This window comes from Mesoplodon densirostris, chromosome 1 (assembly GCF_025265405.1).
Source record: "Mesoplodon densirostris isolate mMesDen1 chromosome 1, mMesDen1 primary haplotype, whole genome shotgun sequence".
In the NCBI taxonomy this organism is placed as follows: domain Eukaryota; kingdom Metazoa; phylum Chordata; class Mammalia; order Artiodactyla; family Ziphiidae; genus Mesoplodon; species Mesoplodon densirostris.
The window spans coordinates 36,228,665-36,254,590 of NC_082661.1; the positions used below are offsets into that span (position 1 = coordinate 36,228,665).

At 35.4% G+C, this 25,926-nt stretch overlaps 1 protein-coding gene across 1 annotated transcript in view; it reads right to left on the reverse strand.

Annotated features, from left to right (window-relative positions):
- BTAF1 (B-TFIID TATA-box binding protein associated factor 1) overlaps nucleotides 1-25,926 on the reverse strand; it is a 95,006-nt gene that overhangs the window by 55,048 nt on the left and 14,032 nt on the right. Inside the window, exons 3-14 of the mRNA XM_060102021.1 lie at nucleotides 24,193-24,307; nucleotides 22,315-22,461; nucleotides 15,986-16,149; nucleotides 13,130-13,266; nucleotides 10,733-10,862; nucleotides 10,388-10,456; nucleotides 9,193-9,282; nucleotides 8,413-8,508; nucleotides 8,137-8,313; nucleotides 7,284-7,424; nucleotides 6,122-6,246; nucleotides 3,257-3,377 (exon numbers count right to left, since the gene is read on the reverse strand). Coding sequence (XP_059958004.1) covers nucleotides 3,257-3,377; nucleotides 6,122-6,246; nucleotides 7,284-7,424; nucleotides 8,137-8,313; nucleotides 8,413-8,508; nucleotides 9,193-9,282; nucleotides 10,388-10,456; nucleotides 10,733-10,862; nucleotides 13,130-13,266; nucleotides 15,986-16,149; nucleotides 22,315-22,461; nucleotides 24,193-24,307 — 1,512 coding nt within the window. The remainder of the gene's footprint in view (nucleotides 1-3,256; nucleotides 3,378-6,121; nucleotides 6,247-7,283; nucleotides 7,425-8,136; nucleotides 8,314-8,412; nucleotides 8,509-9,192; nucleotides 9,283-10,387; nucleotides 10,457-10,732; nucleotides 10,863-13,129; nucleotides 13,267-15,985; nucleotides 16,150-22,314; nucleotides 22,462-24,192; nucleotides 24,308-25,926) is intronic.

Here is a 25,926-nt window from a genome sequence, read left to right on the forward strand (position 1 = left end):
ATGTATCTCAATATTCCCACGGTATACGGTAATAAGCAAGCACACTATTGACCAATAAATCATACTGATGACTCATTCATCAAAAAATATTAACTTATGGGCTTCTCTGGTGGCGCAGTGGTTGAGAGTCCGCCTGCCGATGCAGGGGACACGGGTTCGTGCCCCGGTCCGGGAAGATCCCACATGCCGCGGAGCGGCTGGGCCCGTGAGCCGTGGCCACTGAGCCTGCACGTCTGGAGCCTGTGCTCCGCAATGTGAGGCCACAGCAGTGAGAAGCCCGCGTACTGCAAAAACAAAAAACAAAAAACAAAACAAACTTATGTTTAATATACTTTAAGATGATAACCAGGTTTGTCAATGATTTTTTTTTTTTTTTTTTGCGGTACGCAGGCCTCTTACTGCCGTGGCCTCTCCCGCCGCAGAGCACAGGCTCCGGACGCGCAGGCACAGCAGCCATGGCTCACGGGCCCGGCCGCTCCGCGGCATGTGGGATCCTCCCGGACTGGGGCACGAACCCGCGTCCCCTGCATCGGCAGGCGGACTCTCAACCACTGCTCCACCAGGGAAGCCCTGTCAATGATTTTAATGGGTAACTATTTTTGGTGGCAAAAAAGTATGTTTCAACTATTTAGAAAACTGATTTATATGAAATACCTGATTTCCTAATAATGTAAATAAAGCTGACATTACTAAAGAAATAAAGCCATAAAAGTTAAGTTTAAAAGAGACTGCAGGTGGCTTAATCACCATATAAAGAACAGAAAGGCTTAAAAGAACAATGAGGAACCCGTATACAAAATATACAAAGAAATCTTAAAATTCAACAATAAGAAAACAACCCAATTTAAAAATGGGGGAAAGATCTGAACACTTCATTAAAGAAGAAATATAGATGGTAAAAAGCATATGAAAAGATGTTTAACATCATATATCATTAGGGAACTGCAAATTAAAACTATAGTGAGATACCACTATACACTTATTAGAAAGGCTAAAATCCGCAACACTGACAACATCAAATGCTGGGAGATGATGTAGAGCAACACAAACTCTCATTCCTGCTGGGGGAAATGTAAAATGGTGCAGCCACTTTTGGAAGACACTTTCTTATAAAATTAAACATACTCTTACTATATGATCCAGCAATTGTGCTCCCTGGTATTTACCCAAGTGCACTGAAAACTATGCCCATACAAAAACCTGCACATGAATGTTTAAAACTTTGTTCATAATGGCCCAAACAGAAACAAAAATATCCTTCAATAGGTGAATATATGAACTGTGTTACATCCATACAATGGAACATTATTCAGTGATAAAAAGAAATGACCTATCAAGTCACAAAAAGACATGGAGGAACCTTAATTCTGTATTGCTAAATGAAAAAAAGCCTCTCTTAAAAGGCTACCTACTACGTGACTCCAACTATATGACATTCTGCAAAAGGCAAAACCATGAAGATAGTAAAAAGATCAGTGGTTGTTAAGGCTCTGAAGAGAGGAAAAGTAGAAATGCATAGGTGAGGCACAGGCATTTTTTAGGGCACTGAAACTATTCTCTATGATACTCTAATGGTGGACACATACCACTGTACATTTATCAAAACCCATAGAATCTGTAATACAAAGAGTGAATCCTGGGCTTCCCTGGTGGCGCAGTGGTTGAGAATCTGCCTGCTAATGCAGGGGACACGGGTTCGAGCCCTGGTCTGGGAGGATCCCACATGCCGCAGAGCAACTGGGCCCGTGAGCCACAACTACTGAGCCTGCACGTCTGGAGCCTGTGCTCCGCAACAAGAGAGGCCGTGACAGTGAGAGGCCCGCGCACCGCGATGAAGAGTGGCCCCCACTTGCCACAACTAGAGAAAGCCCTCGCACAGAAACGAAGACCCAGCACAGCCAAAAATAAATAAAATTAATTTAAAAAAAAAAAAGAGTGAATCCTAATGTAAACTGTAGTCTTTGTTAATAATATATCAGTATTGGTTTATCAACTGTAACAAATGTACTACACTAATGCAAGATGTTAGCTAAAGGGGAAACTGTGTGCATATGGGTCGGGGCATATGGGAACTATGTACTTTTCGCTGTTTTTCTATAAACTTAAAACTGCTCCAAACAACAACAACAACAACAACATGAAGGGAAGAAATTTGATAACTTCAAGAGGTCTACTGAAAGTGAATTTAAGAATATTTACATCAAAAACATTTAGGCAAAACTCACAAAAGTAAAACAGAAATGAAGTGAAAATTCAGAACCCATGCCAGTTTTGTCATATGAACCCGTGCCTGATCAACTAAGGATTGTAAAACAGACCTGACAGTTTTTCCTTAGAAGACTGTGGTTAGACAAAAAAGATAATGCAAAACGAAACTTTACATTGATTCATGGTAGTGCAACACAACATCATGCTGTAGATTAAAGTAGGTCTACATGGAATATTCCTAATTCACATATGAATGCATGGTTAGTGAACACAAAAGAGACATTTATCCCTACTATACTGTCTAAAAATTAATCACTGCTTTTTGAAGACCACCGGCTCAAACTGCAGTATCTGTAAATAACAGCATGATAGAAGAATAGATTCCTTATGGTGTTTCCCTAAATTCTAGTATTTTGTTTGATCTTTAGGACTATTTTTAAAATAGGAATGTGAAGCCTTTTACAGACAGGGCAAGGACTCCTCAGCTCATTAACAGATTCCATTCACACAGTGATATTACCTGAAGGTTCTCTGTAGGCATTTCATTGTGTTATTCCTAAAGTATACTATCCTTCAAAATATCATGCTCTTAAGATTGAGTAAGCCTTAAGAGGAGGTTAAGTGCCTAGCAATTTTATTATCAGTCTTTAGAGTCATACTGCAGAGCTTCAAATGTAGCCTTCTAACCTGGGATGAGCTTTGCCAATCATCCAACTGTCAACCACACAGAGCAAGCAAAGAATGAATAACAAGTCTCTGACAGGAAGGGAATATTCAATCAATCTTTCATTCGACAAATACTCACTGAGGGCCACCCATGTGTTAAGCAATATTCCAAGTGCTGGGAAGACAACCTACAACAAAATATTAAAATATTTCTGCCCTTATGGTGATTACATTCTTATGTGTCTACATAGTCACCATACAATTTTACTAGGCCTAGCATTCTCCTGATCTTTATGTGAAGCAAGGGTAACCTGGTGATCATATTTATTTTACAAAATTAATTTATATAAATTTCAAGATTACTATGGTTATTAGTTCTTACCTGGTCTTGAGTTGATAATAAAGTGAACAGAGTTTCCAATGCTGCTCTTCGAACTGATGATATAGTGTGATGCAAAAAAGGCCAGACTCGTGGAACTAAAACTGTGAGTGACTGTTGAATACTAATAAAGAAGACACAAATTAATCTTACGCATTCTCAGTTGAAGCTCTATTGATACATTATCTAAGTATCAATTCCTTGTGGACCTAGCATCTTTTTTGATGAATAAATTCTAAAAAGACAATACAATTTTCATATGAACATTTGCTTAACACCCTCATTCAAAACCGTTATTATAGTACCAGTACAGACAGAGCAAATGCAGTCATAAAGAAGAGTAGAAATATTAACATTAGGTTGTTCTATGGCACTAATGCCATGAATTAACCTTTATCAAATTAGAACTTTCCAATATAACTTCACTTATTCTCAGTCTGTTCTTACTCAGGAAAATGGGGGCATGTATCTTAGCTGGTAGTCAGCCTACACAAAATCAGGATTGCTAATCCTTACTACTTTCCCATGGCTAACCCCAATGGGTAATTAATAGGTGCACATAACTTACAACCCCCTTTGGGGCCATCTCTATCACATATCAAAAGAAACAAGAGATGGTATGGTAGTAGATTTGAAATGTTATCCTGATCTAGCATTACTAAGTTAGGAAAATTCAAATTATCTTCCTTCTCACAGATTAGATTTTATTTATTTTTTTATTATTATTTAAAAAATTTTTTTTTTGCTGTACGCGGGCCTCTCACTGTTGTGGCCTCTCCCATTGCGGAGCACAGGCTCTGGACGCGCAGGCTCAGCGGCCATGGCTCACGGGCCTAGCCGCTCTGCAGCATGTGGGATCCTTCTGGACCGGGGAATGAACCCGCGTCCCCTGCATCGGCAGGCAGACTCCCAACCACTGTGCCACCAGGGAAGCCTCTCACAGATTAGATTTTAAATGGGAAAGCAAGCAAAGCCACGTGTAGGCTAACAACTTGGACTAAGATTCCTGTCACATCCGTGAGTCATTTATAAAAGTTACCTCAAATTAGGAAATTATTTATAACTAGCACTTGAAATATATACCTCTGTAGAAAAAGAAATGAGGAAAAAAGAATATGTCATTGTAACTATTTATCTGTTCTTTTGGTTCCTCTCAGGAGGTCCATCTTTTAATGCTATTTTCATTACTTACAGGTTTGTATGAACATCACTTCTTACATTTATTTACACATTTAGTAAATTTACTTATAAAATTATAACTTAAAACACATGCACACACGGACATAAGACAGAGTCAAATATGTATTATAAAAGCATTATAACAGGTCTTGTTAATAGTGTAACTGTTCATGCTCCAAATACATGCTGCATTTCTTCTTACATAAGCTGGAAAGTATCTGCCAAATATCACAACATATGAAGCAAATTTTCTAAGGCAATTTTGAAAAAAAAATCAAAAACTACATTATTTCACATTGAATTAACAGAATTTTCACTACATTCTTTCTTTCTTTTTTTTTTTTTTTACATTATCTAGATTTCCAGACACTGTCTACTTGATTATTTTTTTTAGAAGTCCAAAGTCTTTATTTAGGGCAGGTGTCAACAAACTAAGGCTCACAGTTCCAATCCACTCTACTTGGTTTTTTTAAATAAAGTTTTATTGGATTGCAGGCATGTTCATTCCTATATTATCTATGACTGCTTTTGTGCTACAATGGCAGAGTTGAGTAGTTTTGACAGAGATCATATGGCCCACAAAGCCAAAACATCACTATCTGGGCAGAAAAAGTTTGCCAACCCCTGATATAGAGTAATTAAGAACTCCTGCATTTTGCAGCTTGAGAAGGGCTTTCATATAGATTAACTGATTTAATCCCTATACCAATGAAAGCATCTGAAAATTAGGAAACGCCATATATGCACTACCACTTCAATTTTTTTCTTCATTTTATAGGCATTTATTTTGCTACTCCAATTTGTGAGCTGTCCTACTAGCCTAAATTTAACATTGAAGGACTACCAGCAGGTCAGTATTATTTGAAACATTTTTCACACATTGATGATTTTCATTGTAAACAGACTCACTCACAGAACCAGAAATCATTTATAATCATAATCACATAAACATTCACTGAACACTCTCACTAGGCTAAGAAGAATAATTAACTTTCTCATCTGTGATTTTTTTTGTTGTTGTTGTTGCATACGATTTTCTTCTTCTCTATCTCCAAGGATACTATTAATAGAAAATAATATTCAGGAGCCAGTCTAAAAGGTAGGGAATACATTAATTAGCTGAGCTTCATTTCAAATATCAGGATAGGAAAATAAACAACACTTTAAATTTTTGGTTTATGTTTTGGCTTCACCCAGACTCTGCCTTTGGACATTATATTACATTATTATGTATGCCCTTCCTGATGACTGATTATTGAAATCAAGAACAAGAGTTGAAGTGAACATCACAAAGAAAAAGTTTACAGAGTAGCAGATTTTGGAAAAAGTAAAACTGATGTTCAACGATAATTCTATTAACTAAATGTCACAAAGGCTAAAATTCCATAGTCTGGGGCTAGAGGTGAAAATAATATGTAAATAATTGTATTTCTAAAGTTAACTATTACAGGATGAACAAATCGAAGAATTATATAAATGAACTAACCCAAGAATATGACCTAAGTTCCTGCCCCAAGAGCTGGTGGCTAGACAGTCAAGAAGAAAAGTCCTCTTGGAAATAACTGTCTTTGGCATCCCCAACTTACAGTACTGTTCTAAAAGGTGCTAGACTATTGTATTTTTAGGCTTTATTATCTGGAAATGTATGTACACACTTTTTACTTTATTCCACTGAATAGAAATAATTACCTGCATTGTTGAACCTGAGGATAAGTTAACAAGGATGAAAGAAGAGTCATAATACTATTTGTTGAAGCTGTTAGATCATCTAGTTCCAGAAGAGCATCCCATAATGTATTTATAATGAAGGGTACCTGTAAGATTAGTTATCAAGAAAACAGTTATTAATTTTGCAAGAAATATTCCCGAGCCATGCCAAATTGTATCTCAGGAGTCACTACTGATTCAACAACATATACAATCCCAATGACCTTGGATAATGCCAGTTTTGAGCAAAGTTAAGAAGCCTTTAACAATTCTCTACCCCCCCCTTTTTTTTTTGCAGTACGCGGGCCTCTCACTGTTGTGGCCTCTCCCGTTGTGGAGCACAGGCTCCGGACGCGCAGGCTCAGCGGCTATGGCCCACGGGCTTAGCCGCTCCGCGGCATGTGGGATCTTCCTGGACCGGGGCACGAACCCGTGTCCCCTGCATTGGCAGGCGGACTCTCAGCCACTGCGCCACCAGGGAAGCCCTCTACCCCTCTTTTTAATGCCACTCAACTCTACTTTGGCACTGCCCTTTCTAATGAGGCTCATAATGGGATGGAGAATTCAAGAAATAAGATATCCAATACTCTATTTTATGTAAAAAACTAAACTTTGAAACCAATACAGTGTAGACACACATGTCAGGACTCTCTGAGTAAAGTAATTTTAATATATTTAATACATTCCTAATCATCATGAAAGGACAAATTTAGTTTCTGAGCTTTCAAAGTACTGCTTGCCGCACTCCCAAATACATGTGTTCCAGTTTTGATAATACAAAGGGAAGTCAGATAAATCTTAAAAGAGGCATTTCAAAGATGAAACCAGATTAAAAAACCAAAAGCCAAAACTAAAATCAAAACAAACAAGAATCTCATATGCCTAAAAACCGGGAATGAAATGAAGAACGGATGGTTACTTCTTTCTCAAGCAAGTTCCCTACATATTCTGTACATGAAAGGGAAAGATAAATAGACACAGTTCACTCTTCCCAAGGATAATATATAATCGAGATTCCATGCATCAGAGGGTTATTTGTCGTAAGAAAAATGGAGAATGGCGAAAAAAGTCTCAGTGTTTTGCCTAACATGCTACACCTCAAATGTAAACAGGCTCTACATGAAGAAAATGCAAAAATATTTACTTTTTGTGTCTGCAGATACACAAGGCTTTCTACCACAGGTACTAATGATGCTGCAGCAACAGCTCGCACATCATCATCAAGATCCTGGAGTCCTTCAATTATTCTAGTTAAAACTTTAGGCAATAAAGTATTAATTACATCCTGGAAAAGAGTACATCAAAATAGATTAATTTTCTATAGTACAATTATTGTGCTTAAACATCTATTATTAAATTTACATATGGAAGCACAAATTCCAATATTTATTTATTTAAAAAGAATCATGTAAATGGAAATGAAAAATAACATCAACAGATGCCTATGTAACTAATCTCATTTCAAAAAGAACACAACAGTATCAAGTATTTCATTATTCATTGTGACTTGAAACATCAGAACATGTTTTCAAGGCAGGAAAATGAATTCCCAGTGCGACTACACACACATACACACCCCTGTGCTAGAACCTTAACTTCTATTTCTCATTCAACACCACTGACAACCAAAGGGAATACGAGAGAAGAGGGAAAAGAAAGCCATCTCTTCCTGCTTCTCATTACTCCAAACTACCCTCTTTTCAATTGCCCCAATAAAGGCAGCTCCCAGAGGCTACTCCTGTGATCATACACTAGGAATCTCGCCGAGAACTGGTCTTGCTATGAAACAGAAACAGGTTTCCAAGCCTATCTTTTAATTTGTACTTGAATTCTTATTAGCATCACCTATCTCTATGATACTACCTTAACAAGGCAAATCTTGAAGGACTGGCTTACCTGTAACACTAAGAATCCAGGGCCAATTCATTTAATTAATGAAAATAAACTAAGAGGGGGAAAAACTCTCCCATACATGCTTCAAAAACTGAAGTGTTTACCTGACGAACTGCCAAAGCATATTTTATTCCTAGCAGACCACCATGTCTAACTTCCCATTGTTCTTGTGTAAGTAATTTAAGCAGCACGTCCACAGTCTTATGAACTCCTGTTTCATTCATGTGTTTTAACACCACACCTAATGTCTGAGCACAAGTTTCACGAACTGGTGCCACAACCTACAAATGAGAAAGTAAGATAACTCACATTTGCAAAAAAACTTATTTTGTAAGAATCTGAAATTTGATTGGGTAAAGCCTCCCTTAGGCAATACTTACTTCATCAGAAACAAAGTCTCCAAATCTGTCTAATGCAAACACACAAAGGAGTCTAATAACCAAGTCTTCCAACCACTCTTGATGCTGTTGAATCATCTGTTAAAATGATCACTTTTTAATAACATATTAAAACATATTAAGGGAAACATATTAGGTCCAAAAACTAAAACTAAACTATTATAGTATAGTAAACTGAAACAAAATACTGGGACAGATTATTTTAGCTGTAGGAACAGTAACCAAAATATGGAATAGTCCCAATTACTATCTTTAATATTAACCACATCCTCTTCGATGATTATTAGATATACTGTACCAAAACCTTTAAAATTCATGAATTCTATTATTTTACTTGCACTCCAAGAGAAATTAAGAAACCACTTAAGTCTGCTCTGATATTAATTATATCTATCATGTATCTATTATCTAGCCTATTACCAGGGTCTCCATTTTAACACCAATCATATTGCTTACTGACCTTTAAACTATCCTTTCATTCATCTTACTCTACATTCTAATCCCTTATATCCTGCTCAAATACTAGTGCTTCTACATATTTTTCCACTCAATATTTCCCTTGAACTCATTCTTCCTGTCTATAAATAATATAAATAAACCTCTTCCTAACCTTTTTATCTTTTTCTTTATGTTCACCTTTCCATGTTTCTTATTATTTACCTCTCATTTCTACTTCATGGCTCTGTTACTTCCCTGTCTTGGAAAAAGAGGCCACCTACTGAAACTTGGTGATAATTATTGATTTTCTACACTTACACTTACCTCTTCTAAAGTGCTGTCTCCCATTTTACCACCACTTTTCCCATGAGCTTTAAGGATTTCCCTAAGTCCAGTGCCTGCACCATGTCGAACCTAAAAAGAACCAAGAAGCAAATATCAGCGGTTAAATGCTTGAGAAACAGTGTTTACCTTTGCTTCAATATGAAAAAGGGATATTAGATTTTTAAGAAGTTGGAACAAACTAAGCAGTACTTGACAAGAATGTGTTTTTCTTCTATTGTCCAAGAAGAATTACATATATTTATTTCACAATTTTGATTACGTGGAATTTTTTTTTAAATCAAGGCAAGAAAACAGCTATTCTAAATTCCTTCTGAGATATTAATCCACCTGGCTGTCACTCCTCTAACGTCTACTTGCATTCAGCATCATCCACAGGAAAGGAGAGAAAAGCATCATATAATGTTCTTTATAGCCCAAACATCAATATTTTAGAAATAAATACATCAATACTAAGTTCCAAAGCTACCAGTGTTAAGCATCAAAGGAAGACAATTCAAATAAAATGTCTCATGACTAATACTTTACTGTAGCCCTGTAGCCTTCTGCAGTGTCATCTGGAAGGGAGGAAACATGCCACTGACACTGCACCCACTTATTCAAGACCCCATTTGAGTTAAGATTTGAATAGCTTTAAATAGAAGTACATCAGGGAGCAGAAAAGAGTGCTAAAGGGTATTCCAAAACAGTGTTTTAAAATTACTCAGAGGCCACATGAAGTGAGACAGAATCGTTTTGAGACTACCAACCCTCAATTTCAACCAGAGGAACTTTACGTTCATCTCTCTTACATGAGACCTGTTCAAGATTTTCTTTGAAGAAATATTTCTGAGGCTAAGCTACTGCTTGGAAACTACTGGTCTTAATCAAAATTGTCCACTTCCAGATGAAATTTTTACTGTCTGGAAGATATGCAACTCTTTATATCATAGCTAAAAGAATGAAAAGAAATGAACAATTCACTAAAGAAATATGTCAAAAGGGGTATGAAAGGTGAAAATCAGTCTATTAAAGCTTTCTATTTAAGAGGTGAGTGATATGAAGAGCCCTGACCAGTGGTTCTGAGAAGGATACAGGGCAAGAACAGGAACTCTGACAAAACAGATTGTGCTTGACATGGTTCCTATCATTAGCGAAGAAAATAGAGCTGAGAGAAACTGTAATGAAGAAATCCTACCTCCCAGGAGGGATTAAAAAGGTCATTGCAAAGTTCTTCGCAAAAGCTTTCCAAAGGCCATTCATTTGTCTGAATAAGAAAAACAGAATTACTACTAATTTAAAAGATCTATCTTATGCTAATAATTTAAGTAATAAGGTGTATTTATTTGTAGGACTAATAATAATAGTCAGGCTTTTAAATTTTTAAATGATTAACAGTTTTTACTAATGAAGTAAAGATACTTAGATTTTTAATAATAAAAGTTCTCTCAAGTGACAGATTATTATATACCATCTAGTAACACATTAGTATGAAAAAATTATAAATAATTTCAAACGACACTTTAGGGCATTTCAACAGTACCTCTTCAATTAAGGGAGAACTGTCTGGAATATTATCAATCAGGACTTTGGAATCATTTGCAGACTGATTAATAACAACATTGGCTATTTTTCGTCTCTTTTCTTCTGGTTCCCCATCAGTGCTATCATTGCTATAAAAAAAAAAGTCACCATTTAAAAAAAGTGAATAAAGGATAATGTTAACCACAATGAATGTAAGAGAATCTATCATTTGAACAAATGTTTTGTCATTTTCTGCTTATATGGTTTACTTATAATTTCATGTATCAAATAACTAAGATTAACTGCTTAAAAATGTTTGAGCAAACTTTATCCTAGTACTCTTACTGATAAATGTAAAAAGGTCAAAGACGTCTTGCTTTCAGACTGGATCTCAAATTTAACAATGTCTTCTTTTTTCCCCTTCTCTCTACAACCAGCTCCTCTCCTTTTTATTTTAAACTCTTTTGGCCTAACAACCTAAATCTGGCTCAGCATAACTTTTTTTTTTAGGCTTTTGTACCCTGGAAAAAACTAATATACTGAGCAACACACTATAATCTTACTAGTTCTTGAAAAGTATAGAGATAAGACTATTAGAAGATGAAAAATGTGTGCAGAAAATTTGAGGAAAATTTTATGACTAAAAGAACAAAAACAGAGGCTTGACTAATAATAAAATATTACAAAGGAGAAGACAAGTAACTGCTTTATTGAATTATTAACAGAAAGAAAGAATTAGCATTGTTAAGGTATATTCAGCATTATTTTCTATAGATATCCACCCAGGCCCACCTTCCACCTTAATAGCGTAATCTTGGCCAACCATTTTTTCCGTAAGGTGATGAAAGAAATCGGAGACTATTATTAATTCTAATTCTTTCTAATTCAATCGAGTCACACTGTTTGGTCATTTTACTGTCTTTGAACTTGTTAAGCATGTTTCTACTTCCAGGCTTTTGTCCTTGCTATTCCCTCTATTTGGAATGTCTTTTTAAGATGTTCACAGGGCTGGCTAGCATCCTCACTTCTTTCATATCTTTACTGAAAAGTAACCTCTGTGAATCTCTCCCTGACCATCCTATCTAAAATTTAAAACTCCCTCCCCATAAAACATTTCACTTGTTCATTCTTTGCTTTACCTCTTTTTTCCTTCTTAACCCTTACCATTAATATAATTATTTATCTTATTCCTCATCTATCTTTCCCTCTAGAATGTAAGCTCCACGAACACAGGAGTTCTTACCTATTTTATTCACTACTGTATCATGAGAGTGTAGAACAGTATCTGGCACATAGAAAGTATTTAATAAATATCTGTGTAATGAATGAGTCATGGGCTCTGAAAAATAAGGTCTATTATTTCCAATATTCAGATATTTGGGTAAAAGTCTTAAATGAATAGAAGTCAGTAAAAACACTTACTAGGTTACTACACGATCCTAATGAGCTGTTAACTTAAAAAAAAAACCTGTAGTTAACAAGATCAATAAAGATTTTATACTTAAAAAAACAACTCCAAGTAAAAATTTATGCCAAGTAGATGTTTATTGTTTACCCCACCATATGCTTAGCTTTTAAATAAATGCTGTAAACACTTAACTTTTTAGCTTTATATGAATGGAAAGAACAGAAAGTTCTGTTATCTGCAACAAAACCTTATTTTCATAGGCTCTCGTGTGTTTATGAACGCACCATGTCCTCAAACATTTCTTGGACACCACTAAAGATTCTGATTTAAGAGTTAAGTGGGGCCCAAGAATCTACATTTTAACAAGCTTCTCAAAATGTTTATGAAGGGGGTTGTTTTGAACCACTCCTTGAGAAATGCTACTCCAAGTCACACAGGTATCATTTTTATGAACTCATTAAGAAAGTGAAGACAGTGATTTTACCCACAGAGTCCTTTCCTACAACAGAATTAGGTAAACAAGCCTGGATTATTACCTACTATTTGGCTTAGCTCCCAGCCAGGGAACAGGTGATATAATACCCAGTTTATAAATGTAGTATTCTTAACTTGTAGTTCTCAGGCCATCTCTCTGACTTCATTCTCTACTACTCTTACTTCTGTCTACTCATCCCAGTCATACAGCCTTTCTTTCTGTTTCTTGAATATTCCATGATTAAGGCATTTACACTTGTTCCTGCTACCTGAAATGCACTTCCCTTGGAAGATCTTCAATCCTCATTCAGGGCTCATAATTATTAAGAAAAAAAAATGTGCATATGTGGATTTTTCTGGAAAAGTTGTCCTACTCCCTAATAATAGTAAATACTCTCTGACAATTGAGAAAGACAATCCAAATGGTACTCCACAGCCAAAGACAATGTCATCAAAATGTTTTTAGAAATCAAGCAGACCCAGATTTAAGCTAACCAACATTACTGTTTTAAATAAGCAGAAAAAGATTATTACCTCTTCTCATTAGTTTCCACTGCATCCCTGGATCTCTGTTTTGCAAATAACTTGGCCATTCTTTTAGCTTTGTTCTTTTGTCTATTGCTCATTCCTGTTCGAAACTCTGAGTCAATCAATTCAGCTGCCTGGAGAGTCTAAAAGAATAAAAGAATGCTGAATTTGAACTTCTGAAGTTAGAATATATACCCATAGTCTCAGCCTCAGAAGAGGACTAAAGTCTGTAAATTTCACTATATACAAATTGATTACATTCTTCGACAGCTTCATGCTATTCTGTTGTATGACTGTACCATAATTTCACTCTCTTCTTCCTTCTCCCCTATTCTTTCAATTGCCAGGAAATGCTCATTTGTCACAGATAAGGCAAAAATGTATGATCCTGACCCCAGTGAGGGCTTTGAAGAGGTGAGACTTCAAAATAACCATACTAGGACTTCCCTGGTGGCATAGTGGTTAAGAATCCACCTACCAATGCAGGGGACATGGGTTTGATCCCTGGTCCGGGAAGATCCCACATGCCTGCGGGGCAACTAAGCATGTGAGACACAACTACTGAAGCCCACGTGCATAGAGCCCATGCTCCGCAACAAGAGAAGCACTGCAATGAGAAGCCCACGCACCGCAAAGAGTGGCCCCCGCTCGCCACAGCTAGAGAAAGCCTGCACACAGCAACGAAGACCCAACACAGGCAAAAAAAAAAAAAAAAAAAACCACACTACCATCCAAAGGTTATAATAAAGAATGTCAATTTTTAAACAATGATAATCATCTTCTACTGAAAAAAATAAAAATAACTATAGCCATATAGTTTTAGTAACTGGGCCAGTGTCCTATAGTTAACTTAGCCTATATGTTTTTTCCCTCTTAATCACTCACTGCATACTGTTTTTGATCTCTTTTGCATTCATGGGAGACATTATTAGGGATGTGAACAAAAATGCTTTGAGCGCAAGCCTAAAAATCCTTTCTGCCCTTAACTGATTAAGATTCAATTGAAATTTATACTTCTACAACCAATTAGGCTCACTGGTGTGGGTGCCCTGCTACAGACTTGGTCCAGGGACCACTGGCATATACACAAGGCAATGTAGCAGTGATGACCCTATGGCAACAACTAACCACAGCAACTCTTCCCAAAGGTCCGCAACATCTACAGCAACCAAACTTGGATCCTGCAAATCTCAAATTTGCTGCTGCCATCCCATATCCAACTATTCTGTCTATAGCCCATTTTCTCTAATACACCTACCCACTCATTTCCCTACACCATGTCAAAATACCACACTGTGATCACATTACTACATTTTTGTTTTCCTTTATTTTATTCTATTGTCTTCCTTCTTTATTTTTAAAAATTTTACTTATTTATTTCATTTATTTCTGGCTGCGTTGGGTCTTTGTTGCTGCGCACAGGCTTCCTCTAGCTGTGGTGAGTGGGGGCTACTCTTCGTTGCAGTGCACGGGCTTCTCATTGCAGTCGCTTCTCTTGTTGCAGAGCATGGGCTCTAGGTGCGTGGGCTTCTGTGGCACATGGGCTCAGTAGGTGTGGCTGACGGGCTCTAGAGCGCAGGCTCAGTAGTTGTGGCGCACGGGCTTAGCTGCTCTGCGGTTTGTGGGATCATCCCGGACCAGGGCTCAAACCCGTGTCCCCTGCATTGGCAGGCAGATTCCTAACCACTGCACCACCAGAGAAGTCTTGTCTTCTTTATTATTTATTTACATCTTATGCGTCCCTTTGTACTTCATTTCTTTCTATTCCTTCCTGGTTGTTATTATATTTTCTGCCTCTGTACTCTTCTTTTTCCCTCCAGAATCTGCCTTTTCTTCCCCCTTGCCGGCAAAAGTTCCATCATCATCACATACCCCTCAATGCCAAAAAATTTAGTTTACAAATTCTAATGGTTTAGAGGGCAACTTGTATAAAGGCAAATAGAACCCTTCTCCTCTTAAGCAAAGGGAAAGGCCAAGAAAATGAAAGATATGGGTTTCACGTAAAGCAGGAATTCTTAATGGGACCCACAGATCCCTAAAAGGATATTGCAGGAGCAGGAGGAAAGAGCACTAAACTCCCTGAAAGGTAATATCTCACATGTATGTGAATTTTTCTGAGGCGAGAGCCACAGCTTTTACTGGAGCTTAAAAAGAGTCTATGGTATAAAAAAAAGAAGCCTACAGGCATCCATTGGGAATTGGAAAAACAGAGGAACAGGAAAAATACAGAGCAAAATTATGGTACAGCCATATAAACAGCATAAAGCTGTCAAAAAAGAATGTGATCAATCTGTATATACTGATATATGAAGCCATATGAAGTGAGAAAAGGTGGACATGGCTTAAAAGAACTTATGTATACAGAGAAAATTTCAGGGAAAATGCACAAATAACTTAAAAAGGGTTGCTTCCTACTGTGTGCCCTTCTGCATTGTTTGAAAGTTTTCACCATGTTTGTTACTTTCTCAAATAAAAGAATCATAGCTGTAAACATTTCTAGTATCATCATATCTGACTATGATAGCCCTTAGTATCTCCCACCCTCTGAAATATTCTTTTTTCTTCATTGAAGAACAAAGAAAGAGCAATTGATGCAACTAGGATTTTTCAACACCAGTGTCTCCTAAAAGATGTACCATACCTTTTATCTAATAGTCCAATGTCTATGAGGTAGGTGGCAACTTCTGTCTCCTAAGAATCTACCACTAGAAATCCAATTTATGAAGACACTAAATTATGGTGACGCTAAGCAACAATGAGCAGAATTAAAAAACGCATGTTTTAAAATTCCAGTTGCATAGCAAAATAAAGCAAATCCCCTGTATTATTACTTGCAATCAACCAACCAGAGGTTTTACCTACAGGCTGTTTGTTTACAAAAGCTGCTGAAGTTGGGGTATAATCCAAATCTTCATCATTAAAGAGTTCTTCAGTGCTCATTCCAATAGCTTCTCCCATATTAAGGCCAAGTTTCTTCTGTAATAGTTTTCGTTGGCGTGCTATCCTCTCTTTAGGATCCACTTCACCTTTAAACAAAGAAGAAATACATTTTCTTCAAATCAGTTAAGTAGTTTTCTAATATGTGAAGATCAGACTCGATAAAAATTTTTTTAAAAATTTAACCATTAGAATACCTCTCTTGATAATAAAACAAACCACACTCACAACCTCTGAACATGTCATAAACTTTATTACCTAATAGAGTAAATATTTTACTGGGTCTTGGAAAACGGTGTTCTAGCTAACAAAACACTCTAGCTAACAAAACACTCTAGCTAACAAAAATTCACTGAGATTACCCCATTGCCCTACTGTCAATTATCAAGTATATATATAATGAGATCTATTCCTATAAAAATAAACCAATCTTATTATTTTATAGCTAATCTCATACATTCTCTGAGAGCTCTAACCAGGCTTTAAAAAAAATCTAGATTTTATTTTACAGAAAAAGATCTCAACAAATACATGGTTATTCCAAGTGTGGCCTTTATGTATTCTGAGATGACACAGTCCTGATAGCCCAAATAACAAAGACAAAGGCATAAAAGTAGATTTTGAATGTCCCAAGAAAAATCCCTCAATATTTCAGTGGAAAATAGATCAAAAGGTATTATTTTAAAAATAAAAATTTGGGCTTAAACTAGCTAAGTTGCAAGAGATGGTTCTATAATGATTAACTTCCAATAATAGCTGATTAAGTTCTTATTGGACTACTCCTCCACAGATAACAAATTCTAGGTAAAATATAATAAACAACCACCTGAAGGCACTGGAAAGAGATAAAAATTAGGCATATACTTGGAGGAGTTATCAATACCTGGAAGAAGGACATGGCATTAGGTAAGTTTCCCATTTTTGAACGTTTTTAGCCTAAAGGTAGACCCAGTCCGTGGTATGTAGGGCAGCCATGCCCTACATTTAAAAGTTGTGTAAAAACCCAATCTGTCTGGCTTGCAGAATTAGAGGAGAGTCAGGGATCACTATAGCCACTGGAAAGTAGACAGAAAAAACCCAGAAAGGGAAGAACCAGAGAGAAAGCCCAAATTCTGTGAACTCAGCCAAATCTCTGGCTGACCTCTGAACTATGCTTGCACAGGGCAGACTCCAAACAGTCCAACTAAAGCTAAAAATTGAATTGGGATTTGAGTTGTTGCCCAGTACAAAGGAGACTGAGTTTGCAATTTGAGTTTCACCAAATTAAATGTTTATTAAAACAAGTAAGCAAAAACAACCAACTAAACCAAACAAATCAAAACACTCTTTGGAAGAATGTAACAGAATCCAGCCTGCAGTATAAACATTTATAATGTGAGGAATACAATCCAAAATTAACTGACATACAAAGAATCAAGAAAATGTAACCCATTCCCAAAAGGAAGACAATTAATGGAGATCAACACTGAGACAACCCAGATGTTGGAAGTAGAAGACAAGACTTTTTAAGCAGCTAATATAACAATGCTAAATGTAAAGGAAGATATTGTCACAATGATGAATAGATAGAATACCTCATTAGAGAAACAGAAACTATTAAAAAAATAGAATCATACACTTGAAAAGGGTAAATTATAATAGTTTTATTAAGTGAATTCAAAGATAAAGCTATACAAAGTTCCCTCATCTAAAGAACAGGGAGGGGTGGGGCTTCCCTGGTGGCACAGTGGTTGAGAATCTGCCTGCAAATGCAGGGGACACAGGTTCAAGCTCTGGTCTGGGAGAATCCCACATGCTGCGGAGCAACTAGGCCCGTGAGCCACAACTACTGAGCCTGCACGTCTGGAGCCTGTGCTCCGCAACAAGAGAGGCCGCGATAGTGAGAGGCCCGCGCGCCGCGATGAAGAGTGGCCCCCGCTTGCCACAACTAAAGAAAGCCCTCGCACAGAAACGAAGACCCAACACAGCAAAAATAAATAAATTAAGAAACTCCTACCCCCAACATCTTCTTAAAAAAAAAAAAAAAAGAACAGGGAGGGGAAAAAAGATGTAAAGAAACAAACAACTTGAATATAAAATTAAGAAAATAATTCTACTAACAATAACATCAAAAGTAAAATTTAAAACTTATATTCTGAAAACTACAGAATACTGGTGAAAGAAATTAAAGATCTAAACAAATGGAAAAACATTCCATGTTCACGGATCATAATACCTCATAGTAAGACAGTAATACTTCTCAAATTGATATACGGATTCAAAACAATTCCTATCAAAATATCAGCTGGCTTTTTGCAGACACTGACAAACTGATCCTATAATTCATATAGAAATGCAAGAGACTGAGAATATCCAAAATAATCCTGAAAAAGAACAACAAAGTTCAAGGCTCATACTTCTTGATTTTATTTTTTTACTTTTAAAATTTTTATTTATTTAGTTAGTCAGTTAGTTTCTGCTTTATAACAAAGTGAATCAGCTATACATATACGTATATCCCCATATCTCTTCCCTCTTGCATCTCCCTCCCTCCCACCCTCCTTCTTGATTTTAAAAATTACCAGAAAGCAATGGTGATCAAGACAATGAGGTACTGGCATAAAGAAAGACATCAACTGAATAGAATTGAGAGTCCAGAAATAAAACTATATGTCTACAGCCAACTGGTTTTCATGAAGGGTGCAAAGACAATTCAGTGGGGAAAGAAGAATCTTTTCAACAAATGGTGTTGAGACAACAAGATAGCCACATGTAGAGAATGATGTTGGATCCTTAACCTCACAACATACAAAAATGAACTCAAAACAGATCAAATACCTAAGAGTAAGAGTTAAAGCTATAAAACTCTTAGAGAAAACACAGGGGTAAATGACCTTAGATTTGGCAATAGCTTCTTACATATGACATCAAAAAGCTCGAGAAACAAAAGAAAAAGATTAATTGGACTTCATCAAAGTTAAAACCGTTTATGCTTCAAAGGTTACCATCAGGAAACTGAAAAGATGCACAGAATGGGAGGAAATATTTGTAAATCACATATCAGATAAGAGGTTTATATAAAGAATATATAAAGACCTCTTATATCTCATTAATAAAAGAACAAATATCCCACTTAAAAATGGGCAAAGGACCTGAATAGACAGGTCTCCAAAGAAGATACAGAAATGGTCAATAAACACATGAAAGTATGTTCAACATCATTAGTCATCAGAAAAATGCAAATCAAAACTACAATGAGATACCACTTCACAGTCACTGGTATGGATATAGTCAAAGTCAGTTAATAACAAGCAAGCATTGGCAAGGATGTGGAGATCGGAATCCTTGTATCCTGCTAGAGGAATGTGAAATGGTGAAGCCAGTTTGGAGAACAGTCTGGCAGTTCCTCGAATGGTAAAACATAGTTACCATATGACCCAGCAAGTCCACTCTTATGTATCTACATAGGAGAAATGAAAACATACACCCACACAAAAATCTGTACGTGAACATTTATTGGCAGCATTATTCACAATAGCCAAAAAAGTGGAAACAACCCAAATGTCCTCAGCCTATGAATGAATAAACATAATGTGATATTCATACAATGGAATGTTATTCAGCCAGAAAATAAAATAAGATAACTTCACACCTACCAATATGGCTACTACCAAAGAAGCCAGAAAATAACAAGCGTTGACAAGGTTATGTGGAGAAGATGGAAACCTCATAGATTGTTGATGGGAATGTAAAATGGAACAGCCACTATGGAACTGCCAGTATGGCAGTTCTAAAAATAAATCAAAAACAGAATTACCATATGATCCTATAATTCCAATTCTTGGCATAAATCCAAAAGAACTGGAAGCAGGAATTCAAACAGATATTTGTACACCCACGTACATAGTAGCATTATTCACAATAAGCAAAAGGTAGAAGCAACCCAAGTGTCCACTGACGGATGAATGGATAAACAAAATGTGGTATAAACATACACTGGAATATTTTTCAGCCTTAAAACAGAAGGAAATTCTGACACATACAACAACATAGATGAACATGAAAGATTATGTTAAGTGAAATAAGTCGGTCACGAAAGGACAAATATTGTATGATTCCATGTATATGAAGTACCTCGAGTAGTCAAATTCAGAGACAGAAAGTAAAACAGTGGCTGCCAGGGAGTGAGGGGAAAAAGGAATGGAATTGCTGTTTAATGGGTATAAAGTTTCAGTTTTGCAAGATGAAAAGAGTTCTGGAGATTGGCTGTACAACAATATGAATGTACTTAATACTACTGAACTGTACAGTTAAAAATGATTAAATGGTAAATTTTATGTTATCTATATTCTATCACAATTTAAAACTGATACACCCTGTAACAGTAGTAACTACTACTTAGGAAAAAAAATGAAAACAGTACTAATATATATAGTACAATATGGATAAACCTTGGAAATATTCTGCTAAGTAAAAAGAAGCCAGTCACAAAAGACTACATATTATATGATTCAATTTATATGAAATGTCCATAGTAGGCAAATCTATAGCTACAGGAAGTAAATTAATGGTCCTTAGGGCTGGGAAGAGAAGGGAAGGATGTAGAGGGATAGGAGGGTGGTTGCTAAAGGATACAGGGTTTCTTCTTGAGACAATGTTCTAAAATTAACTACACACGATTGTGAATATACTAAAAGCCACTGAATTGGACACTTTTAAAATGGGGATTTCTATCATATGTGAATTATATCTCTCTAAAGCTACATTAAAAAAAAAATTTAAGGCTACTCTACCCAGAGGGAAAAACACTAAGCATCCAAAATGAAGGCTGCTGGATCATAAGTTCAGTACACTTACAAAGAGCCTAAAATTGGTCCTCTCATTCCAGGGAAAGTACTATTGGGGAAAGTAACCAACTGCAAAGGAAACTCAGACTGGCACCTATGCAAATCATGTGCGTCATTTATAAATATGTAGAGACCAACACAGATGAGCAGATATTTAAAGAAAACCTAATTAGAGGGTTTTAATGAGCACTCTTCGGCATGCTATGACTTATCAGCATTAAAAACTGAGTTCCAAGAAAATTGGGGTTCCCAATCCTGCTTACATATCAGTCATCTGTTGGAGCTTTTTCTTTTAATATTCAATTTCCCAAAACTCTCCACAGATCTATTAAATCAGAATCTTTAAGATACGACCCAAAAACATATTTTTTTTAAGTGAAAAAAGTGACACTGACTTTTATCCTTAGATAAGGGCCAATGATCTCTCATGATGTCCATGGGTACACTAGTAAGATCAGTAAACTTACTAATTAGTAAACTTAGAGATAACTTTTTTCAAATTGGAAAGTTTTTGAAGACTTCTACCTCCCTTATTAAAAAAAAAAACTATGCTTTTCTGGAACTTAAACAAATTCTCCTCTTAATTCTCTCCATAAATAATTACACTAGATCTTTCAATACAAAGTATATTAGGAAAGAAGAAATGGGTATTTGACATCTTTTTAAATGAACAAATTGAAGATCATTTCATTAACTTAGATATGCTTTGACTAATGATAAATTAGCAACAAAACAAAACACTGTTCTGTTTTGGTTTTAGTCAAAAAAGCAACTTATTTACTTACAGAAATCCATTAAAAACATCAAGGTTTTTTCCACTCAAGGCATCAATCTTGAATGGCCAAAACATTTATTTATATCCAGATGGATTCTGTAAGTTTAAAGATAATGGGACAATTACCTACCTAAGATTTATTTTTCATTTTTAGTTTTTGCTTTGGTCATCAGCCTAAGTAGATCCAATTATTTAAATGTTTAAAACATATGATAAAAAGGAAACTATCATAGCCTCTTAAATTTCCAGAATTGTGAAAACATTACCACAATCTGTACTAATCCTGGCTTTTAAAATCTATTCAACTGAAGCTCTTGGGTACCACTTTACAATTTCTAAATTGAAATACTGAAATATTAATATGTATCTATTAATGGTGCATATATATATATATATACATATATACATATATACATATATATAGTACATATTCAACTAAGGGAAGAAAACTATTCCTATGGTAGCTTTAGACAAAGTGCTTCTGGTTACCTTCCCCACCTGCATGCCCCACATCTCAAACTGAAAACTTCAGTGAATTTGCATTTCATGACATCTATTAGATTTTGTATGACTGATAACATAGCACGCCAGGTAACAAATTGGTCTGAATGCACGCATTTCAGACTTTTTTCTGTAGGACTACTACTACATACCTGATTTTTCATCATGTACTTCAAATTCTGCACCAGCAGATCCCAAAAGTGATGCCCCATGTTGTAATAATCTACATATATCAAATCTGTCAAAATTCAATCGATCTGTAGTAGACGAATCTTCCATAGCACCTTCTGAAGTAGTTTCTAGATGAGGTTTAAAAACATTTAATTTGATTACATAGCCAAAGTATAGAACGAAAGAAAATAGCATCACTTCAGGGGGGCAGGGAGGAGGGTAATATTTTAAGAAAAGTAAAATGTGGAAGAAGTAGAAAAGCTACTGTGAATTTACTTATAATCAACTCTTATTTATGAAAAAATTATTTAGTAGGTGGCTCCCTTACTACAAAGTATCAGAATGTCAGTGGGTGTGTGTATAACTTTTTGACTATGAAAGCACAATGTCATATGAAGAAATGCATCCCCATGTTGAAATATGTATGTTAAAAATCGTGCTATCTGTTAAACAGTTAAAAAATACCAAGGTAGTCTATCATAGTGATAAATTGGAAGATAAACACACTCATAGATTATAAATAAAACTAGTGAGCATCATCATTCCCTATACCTGAGGAATATCTAGGACATAAAGGAAGTACTCAATCAATAGGACTCATTTCTCATAATATAAAACAAATTACAATCTCCTGGCAAATCGCTAAAATTAAATATCCATCTGGGGTCTAAAACTATCTATAAAATGTTCTGTATTCCTCCCAAAAAGGTTATGCCATTGTAAATTTTTAAATGTACTGTAATTGTTCACTGACTTAATAGTTTGTTTAACTGGCATCTGCATATAATTCATCTGTAAACTAAAGTATAATTGCTAAACTGAAAGGGAACTGCTATGAATACCTTAAAGTTTTCTAATGATAACAAGCAACCTTACTATATATTTTAATGCTGCTGTAACTACTTTAAAGTTTTTTGGGGGATTCTCTGGTGGTCCAGTGGTTAGGATTCCACGCTTTCACTGCAGGGGTTGTGAATTCAATCCCTGGTCAGGGAACTAAGATCCCACAAGCCGCGCGGCAAGGACAAAAAAAAAAATTTTTTTTAAAGTGTGTTTTGAAAAGAATTTGAGTAATAGGCTGGAATGGAAAAGGCTCTTTTCTAAAACAAGTTATAACTTCTTCTGGTTATATATTTCTTTTGATGAGAGAAGACAAATTAACACAATCCCTCAAAATAATAGGTGAGGCAAATTAAAGCAAAAATTTTAGACGAGCTAAGACATATGATAAAAGTCATGTTATCAAAGTGACTTGAAAATGAAATGCATTTGCACCATATTAAATTCTCACTTAATTAAGATGTATACCTTTATCAATTTGTAAAAGCATACATTCATTTTTAAATGTCATATATAATAGGCAGTCAGAAAACAAGTAATTTCCACTAAAGACATCTAAAAGACACATAAAAAAAACTAAAGACTGACCCCTCCAAATATCCACACATAATCGTGCTTAAATTTAGTAAACAATTTCACTATTTTCCCAGCAACAAGAATAAATAGACTGTTTCAAATATTTACACTGTATTGATTTCTTTTTTTAGAACATAAATCCTTGAGGGAAGTAATAATCTCTAAATCAAGCATACTGTAGAATAATTTAAAATATATGTGAGATAATGCAACTATACTCCAATAAAGATTAATTTAAAAAATAAAGAAAAATAAATAAAACATATATGAGAAAACATTGTTTGTCTACTATGTTTTTTAAAACATGGTGAAAAATCACCTTATTCAATATTACTTCCTGACAAGACTGCACCTAAAAGCATGAAAATTAAGTCTAAAAGTGAAATTACTAAAATATAAAATGTGTAGTTTTTACTGCAAACTACTTTTCCACTTAAAAGCACCTTGTTTTGTTCTTGGCATTGGATTCCATTCAGGTACATTTTTCACTATAGCTTCAACAGCTTGTCCTGCTGCAATCCGAGTATCCCAATTTGTACTCCTTAAATATATCAACACCTTAAAAAATTAAAAATTAAATAGTTATGTAACAAAAAATATTGTTTGTTCAAAGTGGCCAAAACAGAATGCTTAAGTGCATTTTAAAAATAACATAGTTTTTAACATACTAAAAAGCAAAGTGCATATTATTCATTAAGTCCCATTACTTAATACAAGAGTTATAAAACTAGTAGAAAAGATGAGTTCAGCAAGAGAGCAAGATGTAACATCAATATACAAAAATCAACTGTATTTCTGTACACTTTCAACAATCTGAAAATGAAATTAAGAAAATAATCTCATTTATAATAGTATCAAAAAGTATAAAATACTTAATAAATTTAACAAAAAAAGTACAAGACTTGTATATTGAAGACTACAAAAAATTCAAAATACTACTGAAAGAAATTAAATAAGACCTAAATAAACACCTCATGTTCATGGATTGGAGGACTTAATATCGTTAAGATAGTAATACCCCCTAAATTGAATACAGACTCAACACGATTCCTATCAAAATCCCAGCTGGCTTTTTTGCAGAAATAGACAAGTTAGTCCTAAAATTTATATGGAAATGTAAGGGACCCATAATCACCGAAAGAACCTTGAAAAAGAATAATAAAGTTGGCAGCCTCACACTTCTTGATTTCAAAACTTACTACCAAAAAAAAAAAAACTTACTACAAAGAAACAATAATCAAGACAGTGTTCTACTGGCAGAAGGACAGGTACATAGATCAATGGAATAGAATTTAGAGTCCAAAAATAATAATATGTGTCTATGGTCAACAGATTTCAACAACAGTCCAAGACAATTCAATGGGAAAAAAGGTTTTTTTCAGCAAATGGTACTAGAGCAACAAAATAATGACTTAAAATCCCTACCTCACACCAGACACAAAAACTAACTCAAAATAGACCAGAAGCCTAAAAATAAGAGCTAAAACTATAAAACTGTTAGAAGAAAACATGGGGATAAACCTTTGTAAACCTGGGTTAGGCAAAGGTTTCTTAGATATGATCTCAAGAGCACACAAGTGATGTATTTAAAAAAAGAAAAAAAAGATAAATTCGGCTTCATTGAAATTAATAACTTTTGTGCTTCAAAGGATACCATCAACAAAGTGAAAAGACAACCCACAGACTAGAAGAACACATTTGCAAACCCCATACCTGATAAGGGGCTTGTATCTAAAATATATAAAGAACTCCTACACCTCATTAATAAAAGAACAAATATCCCACTTAAAAATGGGCAAAGGATCTGAACAGACAGGTCTCCAAAGAAGATATAGAAATGGTCAATAAACAAATGAAAAGATGTTCAACGTCATTAGTCATCAGGAAAATGCAAATCAAAACTACAATAACACTTCATACTCACTGGTACGGATATAAACAAAGTCAGTTAATAGTTAAGTGATGGCAAGTATGTCGAGAAATCCGACCACTCAAACATGCTGTTGGGAATGGAATATGGTGGAGCCAGTCTGGAAAGCAGTCTGGCAGTTCCTCATAAAGTTAAACAGAGTTACCATATGACCCAGCAATTCTGCTCTCTGGTATACACCCATGTATGAAAACATACATCCACACAAAAACCTGCACACAAATTTTCATAGCAGCTTTATTCATAA